Source organism: Lithobates pipiens, unplaced genomic scaffold (assembly GCF_037356315.1).
Source record: "Lithobates pipiens isolate NorthernLeopardFrog02 unplaced genomic scaffold, aLitPip1_a1.2 Scaffold_1, whole genome shotgun sequence".
Classification (NCBI taxonomy): domain Eukaryota; kingdom Metazoa; phylum Chordata; class Amphibia; order Anura; family Ranidae; genus Lithobates; species Lithobates pipiens.
Genome location: NW_027507685.1, coordinates 228747221 through 228775082, shown reverse-complemented (window position 1 = coordinate 228775082; position 27862 = coordinate 228747221). Strand labels below are relative to the sequence as shown.

Genomic DNA, 27862 nt, shown 5'->3' with positions numbered 1-27862 from the left:
ATAGGGTTGCCGTGCACTACTGCTGACCGCTGCCCTATACTGCAGCAGTCCTTCATTGGTATAGGGACTGACGTACAGTCTGCTAATCACTAACACACAACCTGCTTGGTCCACAAAAGTTCTTATAAGGACTGGTAACTTGGTATAGGGTGCTACGGTACATAGGCCTGAGTGCGTTACAGTCTGCTGTTCTGTAAGGACCGCTATCGGTCCACAATACATAGGGTTGCCGTGCACTACTGCTGACCGCTGCCCTATACTGCAGCAGTCCTTCAGCGGTATAGGGACTGACGCACAGTCTGCTAAACACTAACACACAACCTGCTTGGTCCACAAAAGTTTTTATAAGGACTGGTAACTTGGTATAGGGTGCTACGGTACATAGGCCTGAGTGCAGTACAGTCTGCTGTTCTGTAAGGACCGCTATCGGTCCACAATACATAGGGTTGCCGTGCACTACTGCTGACCGCTGCCCTATACTGCAGCAGTCCTTCATTGGTATAGGGACTGACGTACAGTCTGCTAATCACTAACACACAACCTGCTTGGTCCACAAAAGTTCTTATAAGGACTGGTAACTTGGTATAGGGTGCTACGGTACATAGGCCTGAGTGCGTTACAGTCTGCTGTTCTGTAAGGACCGCTATCGGTCCACAATACATAGGGTTGCCGTGCACTACTGCTGACCGCTGCCCTATACTGCAGCAGTCCTTCATTGGTATAGGGACTGACGTACAGTCTGCTAATCACTAACACACAACCTGCTTGTTCCACAAAAGTTCTTATAAGGACTGGTAACTTGGTATAGGGTGCTACGGTACATAGGCTTGAGTGCGGTACAGTCTGCTGTTCTGTAAGGACCGCTATCGGTCCACAATAGATAGGGTTGACGTGCACCACTGCTGACCGCTGCCCTATACTGCAGCAGTCCTTCAGCGGTATAGGGACTGACGTACAGTCTGCTAAACACTAATACACAACCTGCTTGGTCCACAAAAGTTCTTATAAGGACTGGTAACTTGGTATAGGGTGCTACGGTACATAGGCTTGAGTGCGGTACAGTCTGCTGTTCTGTAAGGACCGCTATCGGTCCACAATAGATAGGGTTGACGTGCACCACTGCTGACCGCTGCCCTATACTGCAGCAGTCCTTCAGCGGTATAGGGACTGACGCACAGTCTGCTAAACACTAACACACAACCTGCTTGGTCCACAAAAGTTTTTATAAGGACTGGTAACTTGGTATAGGGTGCTACGGTACATAGGCCTGAGTGCGTTACAGTCTGCTGTTCTGTAAGGACCGCTATCGGTCCACAATACATAGGGTTGCCGTGCACTACTGCTGACCGCTGCCCTATACTGCAGCAGTCCTTCATTGGTATAGGGACTGACGTACAGTCTGCTAATCACTAACACACAACCTGCTTGGTCCACAAAAGTTCTTATAAGGACTGGTAACTTGGTATAGGGTGCTACGGTACATAGGCCTGAGTGCGTTACAGTCTGCTGTTCTGTAAGGACCGCTATCGGTCCACAATACATAGGGTTGCCGTGCACTACTGCTGACCGCTGCCCTATACTGCAGCAGTCCTTCAGCGGTATAGGGACTGACGCACAGTCTGCTAAACACTAACACACAACCTGCTTGGTCCACAAAAGTTTTTATAAGGACTGGTAACTTGGTATAGGGTGCTACGGTACATAGGCCTGAGTGCAGTACAGTCTGCTGTTCTGTAAGGACCGCTATCGGTCCACAATACATAGGGTTGCCGTGCACTACTGCTGACCGCTGCCCTATACTGCAGCAGTCCTTCATTGGTATAGGGACTGACGTACAGTCTGCTAATCACTAACACACAACCTGCTTGTTCCACAAAAGTTCTTATAAGGACTGGTAACTTGGTATAGGGTGCTACGGTACATAGGCTTGAGTGCGGTACAGTCTGCTGTTCTGTAAGGACCGCTATCGGTCCACAATAGATAGGGTTGACGTGCACCACTGCTGACCGCTGCCCTATACTGCAGCAGTCCTTCAGCGGTATAGGGACTGACGTACAGTCTGCTAAACACTAATACACAACCTGCTTGGTCCACAAAAGTTCTTATAAGGACTGGTAACTTGGTATAGGGTGCTACGGTACATAGGCTTGAGTGCGGTACAGTCTGCTGTTCTGTAAGGACCGCTATCGGTCCACAATAGATAGGGTTGACGTGCACCACTGCTGACCGCTGCCCTATACTGCAGCAGTCCTTCAGCGGTATAGGGACTGACGTACAGTCTGCTAAACACTAATACACAACCTGCTTGGTCCACAAAAGTTCTTATAAGGACTGGTAACTTGGTATAGGGTGCTACGGTACATAGGCTTGAGTGCGGTACAGTCTGCTGTTCTGTAAGGACCGCTATCGGTCCACAATAGATAGGGTTGACGTGCACCACTGCTGACCGCTGCCCTATACTGCAGCAGTCCTTCAGCGGTATAGGGACTGACGTACAGTCTGCTAAACACTAATACACAACCTGCTTGGTCCACAAAAGTTCTTATAAGGACTGGTAACTTGGTATAGGGTGCTACGGTACATAGGCTTGAGTGCGGTACAGTCTGCTGTTCTGTAAGGACCGCTATCGGTCCACAATAGATAGGGTTGACGTGCACCACTGCTGACCGCTCACCTATACTGCAGCAGTCCTTCAGCGGTATAGGGACTGACGTACAGTCTGCTAATCACTAACACACAACCTGCTTGTTCCACAAAAGTTCTTATAAGGACTGGTAACTTGGTATAGGGTGCTACGGTACATAGGCTTGAGTGCGGTACAGTCTGCTGTTCTGTAAGGACCGCTATCGGTCCACAATAGATAGGGTTGACGTGCACCACTGCTGACCGCTGCCCTATACTGCAGCAGTCCTTCAGCGGTATAGGGACTGACGTACAGTCTGCTAAACACTAATACACAACCTGCTTGGTCCACAAAAGTTCTTATAAGGACTGGTAACTTGGTATAGGGTGCTACGGTACATAGGCTTGAGTGCGGTACAGTCTGCTGTTCTGTAAGGACCGCTATCGGTCCACAATAGATAGGGTTGACGTGCACCACTGCTGACCGCTGCCCTATACTGCAGCAGTCCTTCAGCGGTATAGGGACTGACGTACAGTCTGCTAAACACTAATACACAACCTGCTTGGTCCACAAAAGTTCTTATAAGGACTGGTAACTTGGTATAGGGTGCTACGGTACATAGGCTTGAGTGCGGTACAGTCTGCTGTTCTGTAAGGACCGCTATAGGTCCACAATAGATAGGGTTGACGTGCACCACTGCTGACCGCTCACCTATACTGCAGCAGTCCTTCAGCGGTATAGGGACTAAGAGTTTTGTCACAGGGTCATTTAAAAAATGACATGCAGAGGAAGAGGCAGGCCCTTCCGCAGGGGTGGTAGGGGTAGGGCAGGAGCAACAGGCTTGAGCCAAAGTGGGAAGTTGCAGAAGGTGCGTTCAATTACTTTAAAGGATGCACCAGACTTGGTTGAGTGGCTCGCTCAGCCTTACTCTTCTGCACCCTCCTCATCCTCTCGATCTGCACCCTCTTCTTCACTCTCTGCTATGTGCACCCCCAAAGACACTACCACCAACAACACGACCACCACCACCACCACCACATACCTTCCGCTTGAGTCACTGGAATTATTTTCCGATCCATATCAAGAGGACATTTCTGATGCGCAGCCACTCTTGGTATTGGATCAGGAAGAGGAGGTAGCAACAAGCGCTACTCAGCAGTCTGACGCCAGTACCCAGATCAGCCCAAGGAGGAGGTTGGTCCCCGGTGTTGCTGCCTACTCTACTTATAGCGGTGGGGAAGGTGACGTTGATGATGACGTGTCTAGTGATGTCACGTGGGTGCCCACAAGAGAGGAAGAGGAGGGGAGTTCAGAGGGAGATATGGACCAGCAGATAGGGAGGAGAAGCAGCAATGACTTACATTGCACAGCAGGGACAAAGCAGACTGCAAATGTATCAGGAGCGAGTCATCGACCATGTACGGTCACATCTGGCGCTCCCAGGACACCGGCACATGGCTCCGCAGTGTGGGCTTTTTTTAACGTGTCCGCTGCTGACAATAGCGTTGCCATCTGCAATCTTTGCAGTCAACGCGTTAGTCGCGGTAAGCCCAATACTCACCTAGGGACGACCGCCTTAAGAAGGCACATGAGCAGCCATCACCGAGCCCAGTGGGAGCAACGGAACACACAAAGCCACACTGCAGGCTCTCACCGTCCAGCCTCGTCTTCTACTTCTCCTTCTCCTCTCTCCTCACAATTGTCCTCCACTCCACCTTCCATCACGCCAAGCTCACATTTTTCTGCAAAAAGGCAGGCTTCCGTGGGCCTAATGTTTGAGCGTAAAAAAATGATGACGCCGGATAACCCTCTTGCCCAACGGTTGGCGGCTGGCTTGTCAGAACTCATAGCCCGCCAACTACTGCCATATAAACTGGTGGACTCGGAGGCCTTTCGCAAATTTGTGGCCATTGGAACACCACAATGGAAGGTCCCAGGAAGGAAGTATTTCTCAGAGAAGGGCATCCCAGAGCTATATGGCCATGTTCAGCGGCAAGTGAATGTATCTCTGGCACACAGTGTCGGTGCCAAGATACATCTGACCACAGACACGTGGTCTAGCAAACACGGGCAGGGAAGGTATATCAGTTTTACTGCCCACTGGGTGAACCTTCTGACGGCCGTCAAGCATGTAACCCGTGGCACCCGTGTAGATTTGGTTTTACCGCCACGGATTGCATGCAGGCCTGACTCTTCTTCTCCTCCTCCTACTCCATCCTCCTCCCTCTCCTCCTCAGCTGCCTCCTCCTTTTCCGCTGCTAGCGTCTCTTCCACTGCACCGCCCAAGCTCCCCAGAACCTATTCCACATGCCAGGTGAGACGTTGCCATGCCGTGCTGCGTCTGTTGTGCCTGGAAGCAAAGAGCCACACTGGCCCGGCACTCCTTTCAGCTTTGCGTTCACAGGCAGATGAGTGGCTAACACCGCTCAATTTGACAGTTGGTAAAGTGGTGTGTGACAACGGTGCCAATCTGCTTAGCGCATTGAAACAGGGCAAAATCACGCACGTGCCGTGCATGGCACACGTCTTAAACTTGGTCGTGCAGCGATTCCTTGTCAAATACCCTGGGGTCCAGGACATCTTGCGGCAGGCAAGGAAAATCTCGGCCCATTTCAGAAGATCTTACACGGCCATGGCTCGCCTTGCTGACATTCAGCGGCGACACCATCTGCCGGTCAGACGTCTTATTTGCGATTGCCCGACGCGATGGAACTCAACCTTCTATATGCTTGATAGGCTGCTCCAGCAGAAACGTGCAGTTAACGTCTACCTGTATGAACTCTGCGAAAGAAACGGTTCTGGGGAGCTGGGTTTTTTTTCACCGCGCCAGTGGCTGCTCATGCGCGACACATGCAGACTTCTGCGGCCATTTGAGGAGATCACCAAACTGGTCAGTCGCAGCCATGGCGCCATCAGTGACATGGTACCTTATGCCTTCTTTCTGGAGCGTGCATTGCGTCGTGTCATTGATCAGGCTGTGGAGGAGCAGGAGCGGGAAGATGAGGAAGTCGCAATGCTGGATGAATTCCCAGGGGGGGCTACTCTATCTGAGACAAGTCAACAACAGGAGTCTGATGAGGAGTCAGAGGAGGATGGTGCCGGGGCGGATGAGCAGGAGCAAGAAGAGCATGCTTTAAACCTTTCTGGGATCCCTGTTGTGCGAGGATGGGGAGAGGAGAATGAAGAGGACGACATTATCCTGGATGATGAGCAGGAGCCAGGCCACCACACCGCTTCCACTTTAGTGCAAATGGGGGCCTTCATGCTCCAGTGTTTTAATAGGGACCCCCGTATAAAAAGCATGAGGGTCAAGGACCAGTACTGGGTGGCAACGTACTTAGACCCCCGGTACAAACACAAAATGGCGGAAATGTTACCGCCGTCGCAGAGGGCTGTCAGAATGCAGCACTTCCAGGCCTTGCTTCGAGAAATGCTGCATTCTGCTTTTGCGTGCGCTGGCAGAGGAGCAATTCCCACTCCCAGAGAAGGATTTGCGGGTACCAATCCAACAGCGCCTGCAAGAAGAGGCCGGTTTGAAGATGTGTTGGTGACTTCGGATATGAGGTCATTCTTTCAGCCGACCCATCGACAGGTGTCATCCGGATCCAGCATCAGGGAACGCCTAGACCGTCAGGTGTCCGACTACATTGGGTTAACGGCCGATGTGGACGCTCTGAGGAGTGATGAACCCCTAGACTACTGGGTGGGCAGGCTTGACCTCTGGCCAGAGCTTGCCCAATTTGCAATCGAACTGTTGGCTTGCCCCTCATCCAGTGTCCTGTCCGAAAGGACGTTCAGCGCAGCAGGGGGGATTGTGACCGATAAGCGTACTCGCCTAGCTCACCACAGTGTTAACTACCTCACATTTCTAAAAATGAATGAGGCATGGATCTCGGAGGAATTCAACACATGTGATCAGTAGACCATGTATATGTCTATAAACAATTTTTGGAATCAAGCACACAGACCTTCTTAATTCATTTGGCTCACTTCCCTGACCCAAAAAAGCACACCGTACTATATGCCCCTACCCTCCTCTTTGAAGAGGTTGAGCGGTGTCATATTTCTACTGGGGCTGCTTATTATGAGGGGTTCCCACCATCCCTGTGCTGTGCTGACTTCCTCCTGGGTGTTCTTATTATGAGGGGCTCCCACCATCCCTGTGCTGTGCTGACTTCCTCCTGGGGGTTCTTATTATGAGGGGATCACACCATCCCTGTGCTGTGCTGACTTCCTCCTGGGGCTGCTTACGGTGCTGCTGTCAGCGCTGTATGTCACGGAGCTGCTGTCAGCGCTGTATGTCACGGAGCTGCTGTCAGCGCTGTATGTCACGGAGCTGCTGTCAGCGCTGTATGTCACGGAGCTGCTGTCAGCGCTGTATGTCACGGAGCTGCTGTCAGCGCTGTATGTCACGGAGCTGCTGTCAGCGCTGTATGTCACGGAGCTGCTGTCAGCGCTGTATGTCACGGAGCTGCTGTCAGCGCTGTATGTCACGGAGCTGCTGTCAGCGCTGTATGTCACGGAGCTGCTGTCAGCGCTGTATGTCACGGTGCTGCTGTCAGCGCTGTATGTCACGGAGCTGCTGTCAGCGCTGTATGTCACGGAGCTGCTGTCAGTGCTGTATGTCACGGAGCTGCTGTCAGCGCTGTATGTCACGGAGCTGCTGTCAGCGCTGTATGTCACGGAGCTGCTGTCAGCGCTGTATGTCACGGTGCTGCTGTCAGCGCTGTATGTCACGGAGCTGCTGTCAGCGCTGTATGTCACGGAGCTGCTGTCAGCGCTGTATGTCACGGAGCTGCTGTCAGCGCTGTATGTCACGGAGCTGCTGTCAGCGCTGTATGTCACGGAGCTGCTGTCAGCGCTGTATGTCACGGTGCTGATGTCAGTGCTCTGTATTACGGTGCTGCTGTCAGTGCTCTGTATCTCCTGCACCCTCTTGTTTGCCTACCCTGGTCCCTGACCTTCCCTCTCCTCCATTGCCTTCATTAGCTCCATAGTCCTGAATTGTCAGAACAATTTCCCAAATAAAAAAAAAATGCTTGTAGTTATCGATCCCAAATTCACCTCATACATGTATTATGCTATTGTCCAGGTGGTGGGACTACGTGCTACCCCCTAATAATTACCCCGTGGCCGCAAATTCGACCTAAAGGTTTGCGAAATTCGCCTCCCATTGAAGTCAATGGAGCCCGCGGCGAACGGTCGTTTTCGCGAACGTTTGTGTCCGTTCGCGTTTCGCGTTCGCGAAACGTCCCGTCGGAAGTTCGTCCATCACTAATCTTATGTTCTTACGTAATGTAATATTTTTAAAAAAGTGACTGAGATAATAGTTCTGGATTATAGGAAACAAAAAGACAGTGCTCCACTAATATTAAAAATAGACAGAGTCAGGAAAAATGTAATGCAATGCAGTGCCCATCTTAAAACTTTTTTTTTTTTTAATCAAGCAATTTTTATTTAGTTTTTATTATTAAACATACATACAGATATGTCACATTAATCCATGAAGTATCAAAAAATTTAAACTTTCTAATGTGGTGTTCTTTTTTTTTTAAATGTGAAGGCATTATGTTACTAAATTGACTTTAAAAAACAATATGCTGTACTATGAGATACCTCTGCCTTTCTTTTTGACTACTACCCATTGGGAGTTCTGATGGTCACCATGGTAGGAACAACTACTGAATATGTTTACCCAAGGGAGAAGTTGAGAGATGTTCCATTTCAGAAGGAGATGTCTGACTGTACTTTTTGATTGCAAGGTCAAATGTATTTGGTCAGATACTGACTATGCAGTTTGAGGGTCTGTGTCACACATCCTTATTAGCACCATCTACCATCCATTTAAAGAGGAAGTAAACCCTGATGGGTGTTACTTCCTCTTTGTCTCCCTGCAAAGGCAAAAGCATAATGGGCTACTATGCATCACACTTACCTGACACAGGAGCCAGCGATGTCACCGCTGTCCCCTGTAGCACGAAGAGTCCATCTTTTCCGGCGATGTGACTGGCCGGAGAATCAATGATGTCACTCCCACGCACGGGAGCCGCCACTAATGGCATATCACCGTTAGCAGCGGCATGCTCAGCGCCGTAGACAGCGGCGCCCGTCTTTTTGCAAATATCTCCTAAACCGTGTAGGTTTAGGAGATATTTCATGGACCTGCAGGTAATCCTTAATCTAGGCTTACCTGTAGGTCAAAGTGGTCTGTAAGGGTTTACAACCACTTTAAGGACGTTATGGACTTACCTGATCAATTTTAATTGGATTTGCACCTCTTTGTTCATCCCTTTTCCAGGCTCTATTTTTAATATTAGTGGAGAGCCGCCTTTTTCATATAATTGTGTTTATATTGTAGCCTGCAATATTGTGTCAGCTGCTCGTTTCTTGACAATTAGAGCCTTAGCGCAGGTACTATTTGTGATTTAATAGTTTTGGATTGGCAATTCTATTTTCAAGACATGTTGTGAATATGAACACAGAGAGGTTCATTTACTAGAGGCAAATAGCCTGTGCACTTAGATAGTGCAGTTGCTCCAGAGCTTAGGGTACTTAATGAGATGAAGCTTCACTTTACAAAGAATACCCAATCACATGGGAGGAAAATAAAAACAGCATTTTGCTTGCACGTGATTGCAGTGGCGTAGCGCGGGTTGTCAGCACCCGGGACAAGGCAAGTAATCTGCGCCCCTAACTTGCGGACTTTTAGCACTCCCTGAGTCCTGTCCCTTCCCTTCCTACAATAGTACTAACCAACCTGATTCCTATACTGATCACTACACTGCACTGACCACTATACTGACCACTACACTGTCCACTACACCGACCACTATACCAGGGATATGCAATTAGTCCCATGAGGCATAGCAAGACTCTGACAGCTACAAGCATGACACCCAGAGGCAGAGGCATGATGGGACTTGTAGTTTTGCAACAGCTGGCGGTCCGTTAATTGCATATCCCTGCACTACACTATACTGTCCACTACACTACACTACACTGACCACTATACTGTCCACTATACTATCCCAACTACAGTATTCTTATACTGACCACTACACTGCATGACCCTAGCTGCTCTTCTACTCTCTCTCTGGCTGCTCCCTCTCCCCAGATCATGTCCAACCCGGACCAGCCCAGCAACACGACTCTCCTGATCACAGGGGAGCCTCACCTTCTCTTCTTTGTTCTCCATTGGTCCGGAGGGTTGGAGAAGACAGTGGCGGCTCACAATCTCGATTGTTTGTGCGCCCCGTGCTCCGTCATGTTCAGACTCTGGTGCCCTGTGATTGGGCGTATGGGGCTGGCCTGTTAATGATCATGGTTGCTCCTTGAGTCCCACCTCTGCACATGACCTCATTCGCCCAATCACAAGGTGACGGAAACTGAACATTTGCAGAGGCGGGACTTCAGGATCTACCGTGATCATGGACAGGCCAGTCCTGCTGCTGCACATGACCCCATACGTCCAATCACAGGGCGCCAGAGACTTAACATGGTAGCCAGAGGATGGGGACACAGGAAAGTAAATTTAGGAGGAGGCAGCCAGAATTTCACCCCCTAAATGTTGCGCCCAGGGCCACGGCCCCCTCCACACCCCCCACGCTACACATCTGCGTGATTGGATGATGGAAGTCAGCAAAGCTTCTGCTCATTTACTAAGCTCTGGAGCAATTGCCCTTGCAGAGTGCACAGTCTGCCTTTAGTAAATCAAACCCAGACTGTCCTTATCTTTCTTAGAGTGTCTCCATCTATACAATGTATGACAGTTCTATTGGTGCAAATGTACAGAGCACATATCAGGAGGAAGAAATAAATACACATTGCATGGATATTTTAATGATTTCTCTTAAAATAAAAAAATTATATTATATACAGTGGAACCTCGGATTGCGAGTAACGCGGTTAACGAGCGTGTCGCAATACAAGCACTGCATTTTTAAAAATCATAACTCAGTTTGCGATTGTTGTCTCTTAAAACGAGCACGATTTAGGCCAAAGCGGTGTGCAGTACCGCTTTTGGCCTGAGGTGGGGGGCCCCGGAGCCGAGCAGAGCCGAACGTCATGTTTGAAAATGCACAGAAAGGCCCGAGCCCAGCACGGCTGACCTCGGGAAATCTCGGGTAGGAAGTCTTTCCAAGGTCAGCCGAAGTTTCCTCATGCCTTTTTGGCCATTTCCGAGGCTCTCCGATGCCCTCCTCCGCCTCTGGTTGCATGCGATATTGCATCCCACTGAAGTCAATGTTGAACAATTTATTTTCGTTTCCATTGACTTCAATGGGAAAACTCGCTTTGATATGCGAGTACTTTGGATTATGAGCATACTCCTGAAACGGATTATGCTCGTAATCCGAGGTTCCACTGTATATATATTCTCACACACACACACACACACACACACACACACACACACACACACACACACACACACACGTGCTCATAATTTTACATACCCTGGCAGAATTTATGATTTCTTAGTAATTTTTAAGAGACTATGAATGATAACACAAAAACATTTCTTTCACTCATGGTTAGTGTTTGACTGAAACCATTTATTATCAATCAAATGTGTTTACTCTTTAGAAATCATAATGACAACAGAAACAATCCAAATGACCCTGATAAAAAGTTTACATTAATACTTATGTAAACTGTGTATTGCCCCCTTTAACATGAATGACAGCTTGAAGTCTTTTGTGGTATTTGTGGATGAGGCTCTTTATCTTCTCAGATGTTAAAGCTGCCCATTCCTCTTGGCAAAAATCCTCCAGTTCCTGTAAATTCTTGGTCTGTCTTGCATGAACGGCACATCTGAGATCTCCCCAGATTGGCTCAATGATATTGTGGTCAGGAGACTGAGATGACCACTCCAGAACCTTCACTTTATTCTGCTGTAGCCAATGACGGGTCGACTTGGCCTTGTGTTTTGGATCATCGTCATGTTGGAATGTCCAAGTACGTCCCATGAGCAGCTTCCTGGCTGATGAATCCAAATGTTACTCCAGTATTTTTTGATAACATACTGCATTCATCTTGCCAACAATTTTTGACCAAATTTCCTGTGCCTTTATAGCTCACACATCCCGAAAACATCAGCGATCCACCTCCGTGTTTCACAGTAGGAATGGTGGACCTTTCATCATGACTCAGAATCCAGAAACATCAGTGCAGCACTGGATGAAAGATGCAAGGGTCTGTCGGGATTTTAGAAAGTCATTGACCTTTTATACAAACACACTAATTACAAGAAAACAGATCACAGGTGAGGATCATTACCTTCAATTGCCATTCAAACCCCTTTGTGTCAACTTGTGTGCATGTTATCAAGTCAAAATCACCACCAGGGTATGTAAACTTTTGATCAGGGTCATCTGGGTAGTTTCTGTTGCCATTATGATTTAAAAAGAGTAAAAATGCAGTTGATTGATAATAAATGGCTTCAGCCAAACACTAACCGTGAGTGAAAGAAAAATGTTTGTTATCCATCATATTCTCTGAAAAACGGCCAAGAAATCATAAAGTCTGCCAGGGTATGTAAACCTATAAGCACAGTAGACCTCATGTGTGTGTAGTCATGGTTAGATATTTTATCAAACTTTCTTCTTCTCTACTCACCGTATTTCTTAGTGAGAACTTCCTCCAGACTGCTGTGGTCCACATGACAGGAGTAAGTGTCGGCTTCCTGGGTTGGCACTTCCACACTGACTCTGATCTGATAGGTGCCATCAGGATGGGGGAGAGTTGGACTCATTTCATCTGAATGAAGATGGTCCTTCCCATTCCGTATCCACTTCACATCCACAGGTCGGGGGTGAAATCCGTACACCAGGCACTGAAGTCTTGTTATTCCATCTTGCTGAGCACGACCCCACACCTTCACCTCTGGACGCACTGAGGGAGATAAAAAAAAAAATAACTATCTATAAAAAAACACTGATGGTATACATATAAAGAAAAAATGGTTGGGACTTTGCATGAGGCCATGACTATACAGTACACAGGTCTCAATCCCTATTAATTTATAAGGAGGGGAAGGGGAAAAAAAGAGGGCAATGGGACTTTGTATGAAACACACCACTAGGGAAGATAGTAATAATTAATTCAATATTGATTGATTCAAATACAATAGAGTAAAGTGCAATAAAAAGCATTAATGGTAAATCAATATATACAGTGGTGTGAAAAAGTGTTTGCCCCCTTCCTCATTTCCTGTTCCTTTGCATGTTTGTCCCACTTAAGTGTTTCGGAACATCAAACCAATTTAAACAATAGTCAAGGACAACACAAGTAAACACAAAATGCAATTTGTAAATGAAGGTGTTTATTATTAAAGGTGAAAAAAAATCCAAACCATCATGGCCCTGTGTGAAAAAGTGATTGCCCCCCTTGTTAAAACATACTATAACTGTGGTTGTCCACACCTGAGTTCAATTTCTCTAGCCACACCCAGGCCTGATTATTGCCACACCTGTTCACAATCAAGGCATCACTTAAATAGGAGCTGCTTGACACAGTAAGGTCCACCAGAAGATCCTTAAAAGCTACACATCATGCCGAGACCCAAAGAAATTCAGGAACAATTGAGAAAGAAAGTAATTGAGATCTATCAGTCTGGAAAGGGTTATAAAGCCATTTCCAAAGCTTTGGGAATCCAGCGAACCACAGTGAGAGCCATTATCCACAAATGGCGAAGACATGGAACAGTGGTGAACCTTCCCAGGAGTGGCCGGCCGCCCAAAATTACCCCAAGAGCGCAGCGACGACTCATCCAAGAGGTCACAAAAGACCCCACAACAACGTCCAAGGAACTGCAGGCCTCACTTGCCTCAGTTAAGGTCAGCGTTCATGCCTCCCCCATCAGGAAAAGACTGGGCAAAAATGGCCTGCATGGCAGAGTTCCAAGGAGAAAACCACTGCTGAGCAAAAAGAACATCAAAGCTCGTCTCAATTTCTCCACAACACATCTTGATGATCCCCAAGACTTTTGGGACAACATTCTGTGGACCGATGAGACAAAAGATGAACTCTTTGGAAGGTGTGTGTCCAAGTATATCTGGCGTAGAAGGAACACTGCATTTCATAAAAAGAACATTATACCAACAGTAAAATATGGTGGTGGTAGTGTGATGGTCTGGGGCTGTTTTGCTGCTTCAGGACCTGGAAGACTTGCCGTGATAAAAGGAACTATGAATTCTGCTGTCTACCAAGAGATCCTGAAGGAGAATGTCCGACCATCTGTTTGTGTACTCAAGCTGAAACGAACTTGGGTTCTGCAGCAGGACAATGATCCTAAACACACCAGCAAGTCCACCACCGAATGGCTGAAGAAAAACAAAATGAAGACTTTGGAGTGGCCTAGCCAAAGTCCTGACCTGAATCCTATTGAGATGTTGTGGTATGACCTTAAAAAGGCCGTTCATGCTCGAAAACCCTCTAATGTAACTGAATTAGGACAATTCTGCAAAGATGAGTGGGCCAAAATTCCTCCAGGACGCTGTAAAAGCCTCATTGCACGTTATCGCAAATGCTTGGTTGCAGTTGTTGCTGCTAAGGGTGACCCAACCAGTTATTAGGTTTAGGGGGCAATCACTTTTTCACACAGGGCCATGATGGTTTGGATTTTTTTTCACCTTTAATAATAAACACCTTCATTTACAAATTGCATTTTGTGTTAACTTGTGTTGTCCTTGACTATTGTTTAAATTGGTTTGATGTTCCGAAACACTTAAGTGTGGCAAACATGCAAAGGAACAGGAAATGAGGAAGGGGGCAAACACTTTTTTACACCACTGTATGATACAGAATGGAGGTAATCATGAGTAATACATGACATAGTAAAAATTCATAGCATAGTAACATTGTTGCACATGATTAGTAATAAACCAGCAGTAAACGCAAATTTGTGTAAAAACATAATATGTAAAAAAAAAAATGGATTGATGATTCAAATAAGTCAAACCCATGGTACACACATGATTACTGTGGCATTGCATCAAATAGTAAAATCTTGACGCGTTTCATGGATTGTTTCCACTCATCAGGAGCAGCTATACATTGGGGGTACCTAAAATGAATTATAAATTCATAATCAATGGTAATTGATTATAACAGGAAGAGAGGGAACAAACAACTATGGTCCTAGCACACTTACCTATGGGTAGAAGGTTATAAAGGTAGATCATGATGATAATGATGATTGGTGGCAAATTTGAGTTTACTGCTGGTTTATTACTAATCATGTGCAACAATGTTACTATGCTATGATTTTTTACTATGTCATGTATTACTCATGCTCACCTCAATTCTGTATTGTATATATTGTTTTACCACTAATGCTTTTTATTGCACTCTATTGTATTAGTAATAAATAATTTATACATCATTGATTGATTCAATCTACCCTACTGATGGTATACAGTTACAGAGCACCTGGAAAGTGCCTCACTTTTTCCACATTTTGTTATGTTACAGCCTTATTCCAAAATGGATTAAATACATTTTTTTCCTCAAAAGATTCTACAAACAATTCCCCATAATGACAACGTGAAAGAAGTTTGTTTGAAATCTTTGCAAATCAATAAAAAAAAAAAAATAAAAAAAAAAATCACATGTACATAAGTATTTACAGCTTTTGCCGTGACACTCAAAGTTGATCTCAGGTGTTTCTCATCCGGTTTCCACTGATCATCTTCGAGAAGTTTCTACAACTTGATTGGAATCCACCTGTGGTCAATTCAGTTGATTGGACATGATTTGGAAAGGCACACATCTGTCTATATAAAGGTCCCACAGTTAACAGTGCGTGTCAGAGCACAAACCAAACCATGAAGTCCAATGAATTGTCTGTAGACCACCAAGACCGGATTGTATCAAGGCACAGATCTGGGGAAGGGTACAGAAAAATGTCTGCAGCATTCAGGGTCCCAATGAGCACAGTGGTCTCCATCATCCGTAAATGGAAGAAGTTTGAAACCACCAGGACTCTTCCTAGAGCGGGCCGCCCGGTCAAACTGAGTGATCGGGGAGAAGGGCCTTAGTCAGGGAGGTGACCAAGAACCCGATGGCCATTCTGACAGATCTCCAGCGTTTCTTTGTGGAGAGAGGAGAAACTTCCAGAAGAACAACCATCTCTGCAGCCCTCCACCAATCAGGCCTGTATGGTAGAGTGGCCAGATGGAAGGCACTCCTCAGTAAAAGGCACATGACAGCCTGCCTGGAGTTTGCCAAAAGGCACCTGAAGGACTCTGAGACCATGAGAAACAATTTCTCTGGTCTGATGAAACAAAGGATAAACTCAGTGGCCTGAATGGCAAGTGCCATGTCTGGAGGAAACCAGGCACCGTTCACCCCCTGGCCAATACCATCCCTACAGTGAAGCATGGTGGTGGCAGCATCATTCTGTGGGGAAGTTTTCCAGCAGCAGGAACTGGGAGACTTGTCAGGATTGAGGGAATGATGAATGCAGCAATGTATGAGGCATTCTTGATGAATACCTGCTCCAGAGCACTCTGGACCTCAGACTGGGGCGAAGGTTCATCTTCCAACAGGACAGCGACCCTAAGTACACAGCCAAAATAACAAAGGAATGGCTTCGGGAAACTTCTGTGAATGTCCAGCCAAAGCCCAGACTTGAACCCGATTGAACATTTTTGGAGATCTTAAAAAAGGCTGTGTACCAATGCTCCTCATCCAACCTGATGGTGCTTGAGATGTCCTGCAAAGAATGGAAGAAACTGCCAAAAAATAGGTGTGCCAACCTTGTAGCATCATACTCAGAAAGACTTGAGGCTGTAATTGGTGCCAAAGGTGCTTCAGTATTGAGCAAAGGCTGTGAATACTTATGTACTGGTCATTTATTTTACATTTGCAAAGATTTCAAACTTCTCTCACAATGTCATTATGGGGAATGGTTTGAAGAATTTTAGGGAAAATAATGAATTGAATCCATTTTGGAATAAGGCTGTAACATAAAATGGGGAAAAGTGAAGCGCTGTGAATACTTTCCGGATGCCCTGTATAAGAGGATCGTACACATACAGAGACAACTGTACAATCATTTGTCAGGATCATTAACCACTTCAATACAGGGCTCTTTCCCCCTTCCTGCCCAGTCCAATTTTCAGCGCAATCACATTTTGAATGACAATTGCGCAGTCATGCGACGCTGTACCCAAACAACATTTTTATAATTTTTACCCCCACAAATAGAGCTTTTGTTGGTGGTTTTGATCACCACTGGGGTTATTTTTTGCACTACAAATAAAAAAGACCCAATCTTTTTTTTTTAAAGGGGAAGTTCTTTGTTTCTGTTACAAAAATTTGTAAATAAGTAATTTTTCTCCTTCATTGATGAGGCAGTACTGATTGGCACCGATGAGGTGGCACTGGTGATGAGGCACTAATATACAGCACTGATGGGCACTCATAAGCGGCACTGATCAGGAGGCACAGGCAGGCTTCACTGATGGGCACAGCGTGCCATCCCTAATGGGCACTGATTAACATCCCCGGTGGGCTCACGTGGTGGTCATGGGTGGACATCCTCGGTGGGGCTGCACTGACAATCAATCAGTGCAGATCCCCATCAGGAGAGCAGCTGATTGGGTTCTCCTCTAATCGTCCTTGTCAGTGTGAGTAGAAGAAAAGCCAATACACGGCTTTTTCTGTTTACACTGATCAGCTGTGATTGGACACAGCTGATCACGTGGGAAAGAGCCTACATCATAAACTCTTTACCACGATCAGAGATGCGGTGTGTCACACTGGCACACCACAGATCGCTGTGCGGTGAGCCCCCGCAGGCGTGTGATCGCGGCTTATCCTGCTGGAGGTCATATGAGGCCCAGTCAGGATAACAGAACCACTTTCTGGCTGTCATTTTGCTATATGGTGGGTGGGAGGTGGTTAGGAAAGCCGACATTTTATGCCTCCGGAGTGAAAGGTTTTGCAATTCGGCAGATCAAGGTTACTCCAAAGATCTTATTCTGGAAGCCGGACTCCAGTAACACTATACACACAGGTGATAAAATCTTTCCCCTATAAGGATAATGTATCTGCTAAAGAATTTTCCTCTCTCTCCATCAATCCCGGAGATTTACACTACCCCCTGCCTGGAAGATAAGGGACCTGATATTTCTCTGCTTTAGTGATATATCATTTAGAGGGCTCATTCCCATCCCCAGCCTGAGACTGGAAAGTGAAAGGAGAGGCAGCAAACTGATGAGCTTCATCTCTATCACTCTGCTCTCTCCTCCTATTTGCATGCTATTTGTTAACACATAAGCATTACAGCTCAGCTTGTGCTGCTTCTACCTCTCCCAGTCTGAGCTCTTCTTCAAGAGGCTGATACCAAGTCAAATGAAGGTACTTGCACTGTTTGAATTAAAAAATAATAACTTAGATTGTAATTATGAATACAGAGCTGCATTGATCCGTATCTAGGGTTCCGCTTTAGTAAAAACATATATATTTCTCATACAGGACAAAAGCAACAGGTTCACTTAGCCACTTGCCAACCAGGCACTTTTACCCCCTTCCTGCCCAGGCCAATTTTCAGCATTCAGTGCTGTCACACTTTGAATGACAATTGCCTGGTCATGCAACACTGTAGCCAAATGAATTTTTTTTTATAATTTTATTCACACAAATAGAGCTTTCTTTTAGTGGTATTTAATCACTGCTGGGTTTTTTATTTTTTACAAAAAAAAAAAGTTGAAAAAAAAATTAAATGAAAGAAAAAAAAGATAAATAGGATTTTTTTGTATTCACCGTAAAATCCTTTTCTCCGTAATTCACCGACTGACACAGCTCCACTCTTATCCATTGGGTTGTTACGCCACCTTTAGAAGAAGACTAGGCATAACATGTTATGAAAAACACAGAACTTTGAGTTCCGCCCAAGGGGCGGTCCCTTAGGTAAAACCCACCACCTTCCATGCAGCCTCACTACATCAACAAGCAGTATAACGTAAAGAAAAGTAGGAGGGGCGGGTCCTGTGTCAGTCGTTAAATTACAGAGAAAAGGATTTTACGGCGAGTACAAAAAAATCCTATTTTCTCTTATATTCACCGACTGACACAGCTCCTCTTAGCCATTGGGACATCCCCAAGCAGTGCCAAAACAAGGGGTGGGTCAACAGCATAAAAACTTCATCCACCATGGCAAGTGGAACTAATATAAACTTTACCCACAAAATCAACAGTGTGTGGAAAAACCACCACAAACACCGGGTGCTCCTCAACAGAGAGACACTACCCTCAAACCGCACCAAAACTGCAGTAATAAATGCAAAAGTGCCTTTACTTAAAGGTACTGCATATTTATCCAAAAAAACTGGAAAAAAGGAAAAAAATTGTATAAGCAATTGCAACTATACAGCCACCTGCAAAACTATGCGGCCAAACCAGGCATCAGCCGATGCACTGACATCTACCTTGTAGAATTTTGTGAAGGTGTGAACAGACGACCAGGTCGCCGCTTTACACACTTGAGCGACAGATGCTTGATGTCGGAAGGACCAAGACATTCCAATTGCCCTCGTGGAGTGGTCCGTGACCAGAAAGGGGGGGTATCTGCCCCTTCAAGGCATAGGCTTGTACTACAATCTGTCTGATCCACCTGAAAATGGTCGCAGGCGAGACCGCCATGCCTTTCTTTGGACCAGCCACCAAAAAAAAAAAAAAAAAAATAGTCTGACTTCCAGAAGAGAGCAGTGGCAGACAAATACATCCTCAGAGCCCGAACCACGTCCAGGGAATGGAGGGCCACCTCCTTAGGATTTGTCGGGTTAGGACACAGAGATGGTAACACAATGTCTTCATTGATGTGAAACGCAGAGACCACCTTCGGCAGAAAAGAAGGTTGCAGACGCAACGCCACCTTATCCTGTGGATAACCAGATATGGCGACTTGCAGGACAAGGCTGCCAGTTCTGAAACCCTCCTGGCCGATGTGATGGCCACTAGAAAGACCACTTTCTGGGAAAGAGTCAACAGAGGGATCTCTCTGATATTTTCAAATGGTGGTTTTTGCAGCGCCGACAACACCAGATTCAGATCCCACGGGGCTAACATTGGACGCACCCGAGGAACTACATGACGGACCCCTTGGACAAAAGTGCTCACTAGAGAGTGAGACGCCAGGGGTCGCTGAAAAAAGACAGCCAAAGCTGAAATGTGTCCTTTAATGGAGCTCAAAGCCAATATCTGGTCTACTCCTTGCTGAAGAAACAGCAGGACCCTGGATATAGAAAAAGAGCGTGGATGCCACCCTTTCTCCTCACACATGGAGATGTAGACCTTCCAGGTACAATAATATATCTTCCGAGAAGAATATTTCCGTGCTCTCAGCATAGTTGGGATCACCGAGTCCAAAAGACCCCGGTTCCTTAACACCTGGCTCTCAATAGCCATGCCATTAAAACCAGTGATGGTAAAGCAGGATGGAGAATCGGACCTTGAGACAGAAGGTCTTCTCGTAATGGCAGTTGCCAGGAGGCGTCTGCCATCAGGCGCACCAGGTCTGTGTACCAAGGATGCTGGGGCCAATCTGGGCCAATCAGAATGACTGGAATTCCCACGGCCTCCACTCTGCGGAGCAGACGTGGTAACAGCTTCAGCGGAGGAAAGGCATAGAACAGCTGGTACTGATCCCAGCTCATCTGCCCACAGATCTCTTGTCCTGGACACGAATCTCGGCACCTTCCAAATGAGACGGGAGGCCAGAAGATCCACGTCTGGTGTGCCCCAATACAGGCACAGTAGCCCGAACACCTCTGGATGCAACACCCATTCTCCTGGGTCTAGCATCAGTCGACTTAAGTAGTCCGCCTGCCAGTTCTCCACTCCCGGAAAGTAAATGGCCGACAGGGCCGGTACACGTCACTCTGCCCACCGAAGTATGTGAGCGACCTCCTATGCGGCGGCTGAGCTTCTTGTTTCTCCTTGGTGATTGGCGTATGCCACAGCCGTGGCGTTGTCTGACTGGATCCTGATCAGACGCCCTCAAAGTCTTATTGACCATGTGGAGAGGGATAGCCTGATTGCTCTCAGTTCAAGCAGATTGATCTGCAACTTGGATTCCTCCGCTGACCAGAGGTTCTGGGTCGACTGAACACCCATTACTCCACCCCAGCCCTATAGGCTGGCGTCCGTTGTGATCACCGCCCATTACAGAGGTAGGAAAAAATTCCCGGATTGAAGTACCCGGGACATCAGCCACCAGATCAGGGAATCCCTGACTAACTAGCTCACCTGAATCTGTCGATCCAGGGACAACGGAGATTTGTCCCATTTTTATAAAAATCTCCTTCTGCGGGACTCTGGTGTGGAACTGGGCATATGGTACTGCCTCGAAAGAGGCCACCATGAGTCCCAGGACTCGGATGCAGAAGTGTAGCAACCACCAATTGCGGTTCATCAGCAGTTTTACTGCTGATGAGAGTCTGCAGCTTGTCTGAAGGGAGAGACACTCTCGCTTCCATGGAGTCCAGCAGCAAGCCTAGGTACTCCAAATGCTGAGTCGGTATGATCACCGACTTTTTTAGGTTCAACTGCCACCCAAATTCCTGCAGGGTCTGCATGGTGATCGCCACATCCTCCTCTAACTCTGAGGCGGAAGATGCTCTCAGGAGGAGATTGTCTAGGTATCCCAGGATCGTGATCCCGCGTTTTGCTGAAGCAATGCCAACACAGGAGCCAATACCTTGGTGAAGACTTGGGGGGCTGATGCCAAACCAAAAGGGAGAGCCACAAACTGGTAGTGGGCAAATTGCAGAAACTTCTGATGCCGGAGGCATATGGGTATGTGCAGGTACGCATGCTGGATGTATAAGGACGCCAGGGAGTCCCCTTGATGGAGTGCAGCGACTACTGAGCGAACTGATTCCATTCTGAACATCTGTACTTTCACAAAGTAATTAAGGGCTTTTAGATCCAAGATTGGACGTATCTCTTCCTTCTTGGGGACTACAAACAGGTTTGAGAAGAACCCCTGGAAACGTTCCGATTCCAGAACAGGTACTATCACCCTACGACTCAGTAGGTCCCTTACCGCCCCCAAGAGGGCCTCCCGGCGAGCCGGTAGTATGGGTATGCTGGAGGGGAAGAATCTGTTTTGCGCCCAAGAGAGGAATCCTATCTTGTAGCCAGAGGAAATCAGATCGCAGACCCATTGGTCGGACAGCCGAGAGTGGGGGGCAAACCTTCATTCGGTAGCACTTTTGCTCGCAGGCTTGTTAATCTTGCCGTTCCAGGGACGCTTTGGTCCTTCAGTGGTCTTCCTGGGGAAGTTTGGTCGAAGCTCCGGGCGGACGAAAAAGACGTTCGTGAGCGGAAAATGAGGGCCCTTGCCTACAGCGTGGCTCCTTAGCCTTCCTGGCCTGTGGGAGTAGAGTACGCTTACCACCTGTGGCATTTTTAATAATGCCATCCAAAGAGGCTCCAAAGAGTCGGTCGCCAAGGAAGGGAAGATCGGTCAGGGCTTTTTTGAATGCCTGGTCAGCAGACCAGTATTTTAACTAAATCAGGCGGCTCAGCACCACTGCTGACACTGAAGCCCTGGATAACAGCGGAAGAGTATCCAGGGCCACGTCACAAATGTAATTAAGGCCTTGCACTAGTTGGTCTGCTAGTTCCACGCAGACAGGAGAAGCCTGTTATTCTCCCAGTTCGCGGTGCAACAGTTTTGCCCACTCAGTTAGTGTCTGCGACACAAGTTCAGATGCCAGTACTGGTCGCATGGTTGACCCCACAACCGTAAACAAGGAACGAGCCACTGCCTCGGCCTTCCTGTCTGTGTGGTCCTTAAATGCAGGAGTCCCCTCTACTGGGATTGTGGTTACTTTGTTTAACCTGGATACCGGGGGTCCACGACTGGAGGAGCCGACCATTTTTTGAGAAGGCTCTCCTCAAAGGGGTAATGCACCACCATGTATTTGGGGACTGAAAGGTCTGTTGCGGTCAACCCCATTCCTTGTAAATGAAATAAGTCAGATATGTGAACAGATATGTGAACACCCTAGATCATGGGTCTTCAAACTACGGCCCTCCAGTTGTTCAGGAACTACAATTCCCATCATGCCCAGTCATGTCTGTGAATGTCAGAGTTTTATAAAGCCTCATGGGATGCGTAGTTTTGCAACAGCTGGAGGGCCGTAGTTTGAGGATCCCTGCCTTAGATGAACGGGTTGGCTATCACCATCAGTCATTTAGGACAACATTGGATCATTCAGAGATCCTCGCTGAACTTCTGGAGTGAGTTTGCTGCACTGAAAGTAAAGGGGCCGAATAATTTAGCATTTTCATTTTATTTATTAGTTAAAAAAGTTTCAAAAATCCAATAGATTTCGTTCCACTTCACAATTGTGTCCCACTTGTTGGTGATTCTTCACAAAAAATAAAAATGTTATATCTTTATGTTTGAAGCCTGAAATGTGGCAAAAGGTTGAAAAGTTCAAGGGGGCCGAATACTTTCGCAAGGCACTGTATCTACAACGTGTTCAGGCTCAAAGAAAATGGCCGCCGAGCGTCCAGTATAAGGACATAAAACACAGGGAAAATGGCCGCTGGACTACAGGAAAGCATGCTGCTCCTAGAGACTGACCAAAAAAATGTGCTCAGGCTTCAAGAAAATGGCCACCGAGCGTCCAGTATAAAGGACAAAAACACAGGGAAAATGACTGCCAAGCTACAGGAGAGCATGCTGCTCCTTGCCCTCACCTAAGATGGCTGCTGAGGGAGTGACCAGATGCAGGAGAGTGTGAGTGAGAGTGTGTGTGTGATGTGCGCTCTGAGGTGCCTCTCCCTTCAGAACCTGGGTTCCTGATCTGCTCCGCTCGGCTGCTCAGCTGTTTGTGTTGAGAGAGGGAAGGCTTGGACGGGAGGATCTGATAGCCTGCAGAGAGCGTGGGGTCAGCGGTGTTATTTGTGCTGCTCGAGCGCCCCCGCAGCATTATCTCCATGTGATCTTGGTGTGATATCTGCTCTCCCCCCCTTACAGCTGCTGACGCCGCTATTGATGTTATTCCCATAGGACCCATTAAGTCTTGGGGTCTGTGGTGGTAGAGTGCGGTGTTTGGATCACTTCAGCCCTAGTCCTGGAAGGGCAGGCATTTCAGACAAGGTGGTGAGTGACTTTCTATTAGCTTCCTGGGATCTCTCTTTTTCCCCCCTGCCTGGACTGTACGTTTTATCCTTTTATCTCTCTCCAAAAAAAAATATTTTTGGATCTGCATCAAGGCCAGTACTCAAGGGTACAATTAACAACACATATATAGAATTCAAGATATATAGTATAATATAAATTGCATAAAACTGCATGAAATCGCAGGACAATATATACTAGTTTTGAGCATGGCATTGTAAGCTCCATCTAAAGTTAAGATGTCTAGGAGGAGAGCGGCAGAGGATCTGCCACCACCGGAGGGGGCCTTACCAGCATGATCTGTTAAAGACAAAGACAAGGGGAACCAGAGCCAGACTGCAGCAGCAGCGGCTGCGAAACTGGAGAAATATGCCCATGCAACTGTAGTGTCGCCGGTTAAAGGGGGGGTCCAGCAGGGGCCGTCGCAAGCTAAGATGACTACAGGCATTTCTTCAGATAGAAGGAGCCAAGGACAGACCTCTTCTAACCCATCTACCCCCATAATCAACAAAACTGTGAGTTCTAAAGGGGTAGGGGGGGCAAAATTGGAGCTGTGCCTTCAAAGTCTACTCAAGCTTTAGAGGTGCCAACGGTTCCCCCGATGGTGGACTCTATATTTGTGAGTGATGAGCCCTCACTGAAAGACATTTTTGATGTGGTAAAAACTTGAAAGGTTTCAATTGATAGTCTTGATATCCAGCTGAAGAGTATAAAGGAGTAACTGCATTCCACAGGACAAGAACTGTGTAGGATTGCGGAAAATACTTCAGCTTTAGAGGAAAGAATAAGCACGTTAGAGGATGATGTGTTTCCACTGTCACGTGAAATAAAGGGGTTGAAGGGGAAAGTGGACATGCAGGCAGAAAAACTTGATGCGATCAAAAACAGAAATCGCAGAAATAATGTTAGAGTGTTAGGCCTCCCAGAGCAAAGTGAGGGTTCAAACCCTATAGTGTTTTGGAGGTGGCTCAGGGATATACTAGGCTCTGCAATTTTTTTCTCCCTTTTTTTGTCTTGAGAGGGCGCATCGTGTTCCTTTGACTATGCGCCAAATGGGAGGCCATCCCTGACCCCTTCTTTTGAAATTTAGGAATCACAACGACAAGGTGGCCTTGTTACGGAAAGCCAGGGAGATGGGAGATATTATGTATAATGGGGCTAAGATCTCTTTTTACCCCGATTTCTCCCCAGAGCTTCAAAAACGTAGGGCTGAATTTATACCAATCAAACGTATTTTCATTAAGTACAAGGTAACATATGCATTATTGTATCCAGCACGTTTACGAGTATCAGCCCTGGGTCAAGCGTATTTTTTTAATACTCCAGCTGAGGCAGACCATTGGTTTGAGGAAAACAAGACGGTCTTGTGACCTGCGACTTGTTTATGCGATTATATTGTTCTATTGTGATTTTTTTTTTTTGTGTAAAGTAATAGGAGAAATGGGGAAAGAAAATTGAGAATTTTTTTTTTCTCTCTCTTTTTTTCTTTCAATAACACTTTAAAATGGTATAAAATGGTATAACGTTATAATGTTATAATAATGATAGGAATAAAAGGAAATCCAGTGTGGAGGAAGGCGAGTGCATCTTGATTTGTATGTTTTGTTATTTAGAGGAATGTTTGTTAAGGAGCAAATGAGGCTCCCATTTTGGATACACTTTGCACTTATAAACTTGGGACTACAAGGATGGGATGTAAGAGGGGACAGGTATGGTAGGGTCACGAGAAAACCCTTGATGGGTAGCCCAAGTGGACAGAGGTGGGAGGGTAAGGGAGGGTGGGGGGTGGGCACGGGGTGGATGAACCATATTTATTATGTGCACCCTTAAGTATTTCAGGCACTACAAAGATTAACACTGATATGGATATGTTTTGAGATATACTTAGAGAAATGGTTGGATTGCACATTAAAGAAGAAGAAGGAACACAAATGGGTGGAGGGTCAGACTGGTTTGGGGAGGGTCCATAGAACTCTCACTAACTTGCCTGACCCTGATACGTTTTTTTTTCTCTTTTTGTTATTTTTGAAATATCGTTTTTTATGCTTATGCAGGATAAAACCTTTAGTATAGTTTCTTGGAATGTCCGAGGCCTGAGGGACCCAATCAAAAGAAAGATAATTCTGTCCGTATTAGAGGGGTCAGGGCCCGGACTCCTTTTTCTCCAGGAGACGCATTTGACCAAGGATACCATTCCTCTATTGCGTAGTCAGAAATTTTGTTCCCAATATCATTCGGTTCACACCTTCTACTCGAGGGGAGTGAGCGTAATGATTGGGAAAGAATTAATCTTCTCCTGTAGAGAAAGTCACATTGATGTACAGGGCTGGTTTGTTTTTCTGTTCTGCTCAATTGAGAATAAATGATATGTTTTAGCGAATATCTATATACCCCCCCCATTTAATTTTGAGGTATCACAAGAACTGGTGGCATTTACATTAAACAAAGTGGGTATCCCCATTATTGTGGTGGGGGACTTCAATTAAGTTTTAGACAGAGATTTAGATTCCCACCTGGGAACAGTCCTAACACAGCGGCTGAGGGCCGCTTATCCTGCTTTTTATCTGAAACGGGACTATTTGATATATGGCGAACCCGATATCCGCAAGAGCGCCAATATTCTTGTTTTTCAGGTACTTACCTTACCTCATCTAGAATTGATATGGCCTTAGCTAATAGTGAAGCATTTTCGTTGATAAGGGGTGTAGAATATGGCCCAAGAGGGGTCTCTGATTACTCCCCACTGTCGTTGGTTGTAAACGCTGGGGGTAAAGCCCAACGCATCGAGTGGAGAATAAATCCAACTTGGCTAGAACTAATGGGCAGCTCTGGAGGAATAGTAGAAAAACTGCAAGAATTTGTCCAAATGAATACTGGTACAGTGTCGTGGGAGGTGGTCTGGGACTCCCTGAAAGCCTACCTCAGGGGCCTTTTAATTCAACAGGTAGAAAGAGTGAAGGGGATTTCTAAAAGGAGGGAGATTGATGTTAGAAAAGAGATGCTGCTTGCAGAAAGGTCCTATGTGATGAATCCAACCTTTGATACCCAGAAAGATTGGCTAGAAAGACAACGGGCCTACAAAATGACCATCATGAGGAAGGCAGAGAATAAACGAATATTTCAGCAACAATGTCAATTTGGAGAAGGAGAGAGAGTCGGTCGTATGCGGTCCTTTTTGATTAGAGCTAACACCTCCCCTCCGGTTGTTTCTGCGGTCAGAGCCCCAGGAGGAGGGATTACGACGGATGTAGGAGAGATAATCCAAGTATTTAGTAATTATTATAAATCTCTCTATACATCCAATAGAGAGCAAGGGAGGGAGAAAATTGATGATTTTCTTCAGGAAATATCAACCCCGACCAAATCAACAGAGGCTAAAAGAGAGTTAGAAGCTCCAATCTCGCTGCAGGAAATCCATTGTGCTGTAGCTGGGATGTCCAATCGGTTAGCCCCAGGTCCAGATGGGCTCCCCATAGAAATTTATAAAAAATATGGGGAGGTTCTGCTCCCGGAATTACTAAAAACTTTCGAGTGGGCACTATCCAGTGGGGGTCTGCCCACATCAATGTCGGAAGCTAACATCATTGTAATTCATAAGGAGGGGAAAGATCCGTTAGAACCTTCATCTTATCTCCCTATCTCTCTTCTCTGTACAGACGTGAAAATTTTAGCTAGAATTCTAGCAACTCGTCTAAACAGACACATACAAAATCTGATACATTCGGATCAGTCAGGGTTTATCCCCAATAGGTCGACCAGCGTTAATATTAGGCGAGTTTTCTTAAATATGCAGATTCCAACAGATGAGGAGGGTTCATGGGCTGTGTTAGCCTTGGACACAGCCAAGGCCTTCGACACCCTAGAATGGGATTATTTATGGAGAGTACTTGAGAGTTTTGGCTTTGGCTCTTCATTTATTAGGTGGGTGAAAATACTTTATACTGAACCACGCGCAAAGCTAAAGATCAATAATGAATACTCAAGTCTTTTTCGGCTTGAGAGAGGAACAAGGCAGAGATGACCCCTGTCTCCTTAATTATTTGCCCTTGCAATTGAACCCCTGGCAATAAAAGACTAGATAATGGATAAAATATCAT

At 46.5% G+C, this 27862-nt stretch overlaps 2 protein-coding genes across 2 annotated transcripts in view; both read right to left on the bottom strand.

The window, feature by feature from the left end:
• LOC143984105 (class I histocompatibility antigen, F10 alpha chain-like) overlaps positions 1-27862 on the bottom strand; it is a 907941-nt gene that overhangs the window by 417469 nt on the left and 462610 nt on the right. The gene's annotated exons all lie outside the window — the stretch shown is intronic.
• The window catches only part of LOC143984154 (class I histocompatibility antigen, F10 alpha chain-like), a 148473-nt gene that overhangs the window by 5343 nt on the left and 115268 nt on the right, over positions 1-27862 (bottom strand). The window contains exon 4 of the mRNA XM_077484462.1: positions 12239-12514. Within this exon, the coding sequence (XP_077340588.1) occupies positions 12239-12514 (276 nt within the window). The remainder of the gene's footprint in view (positions 1-12238; positions 12515-27862) is intronic.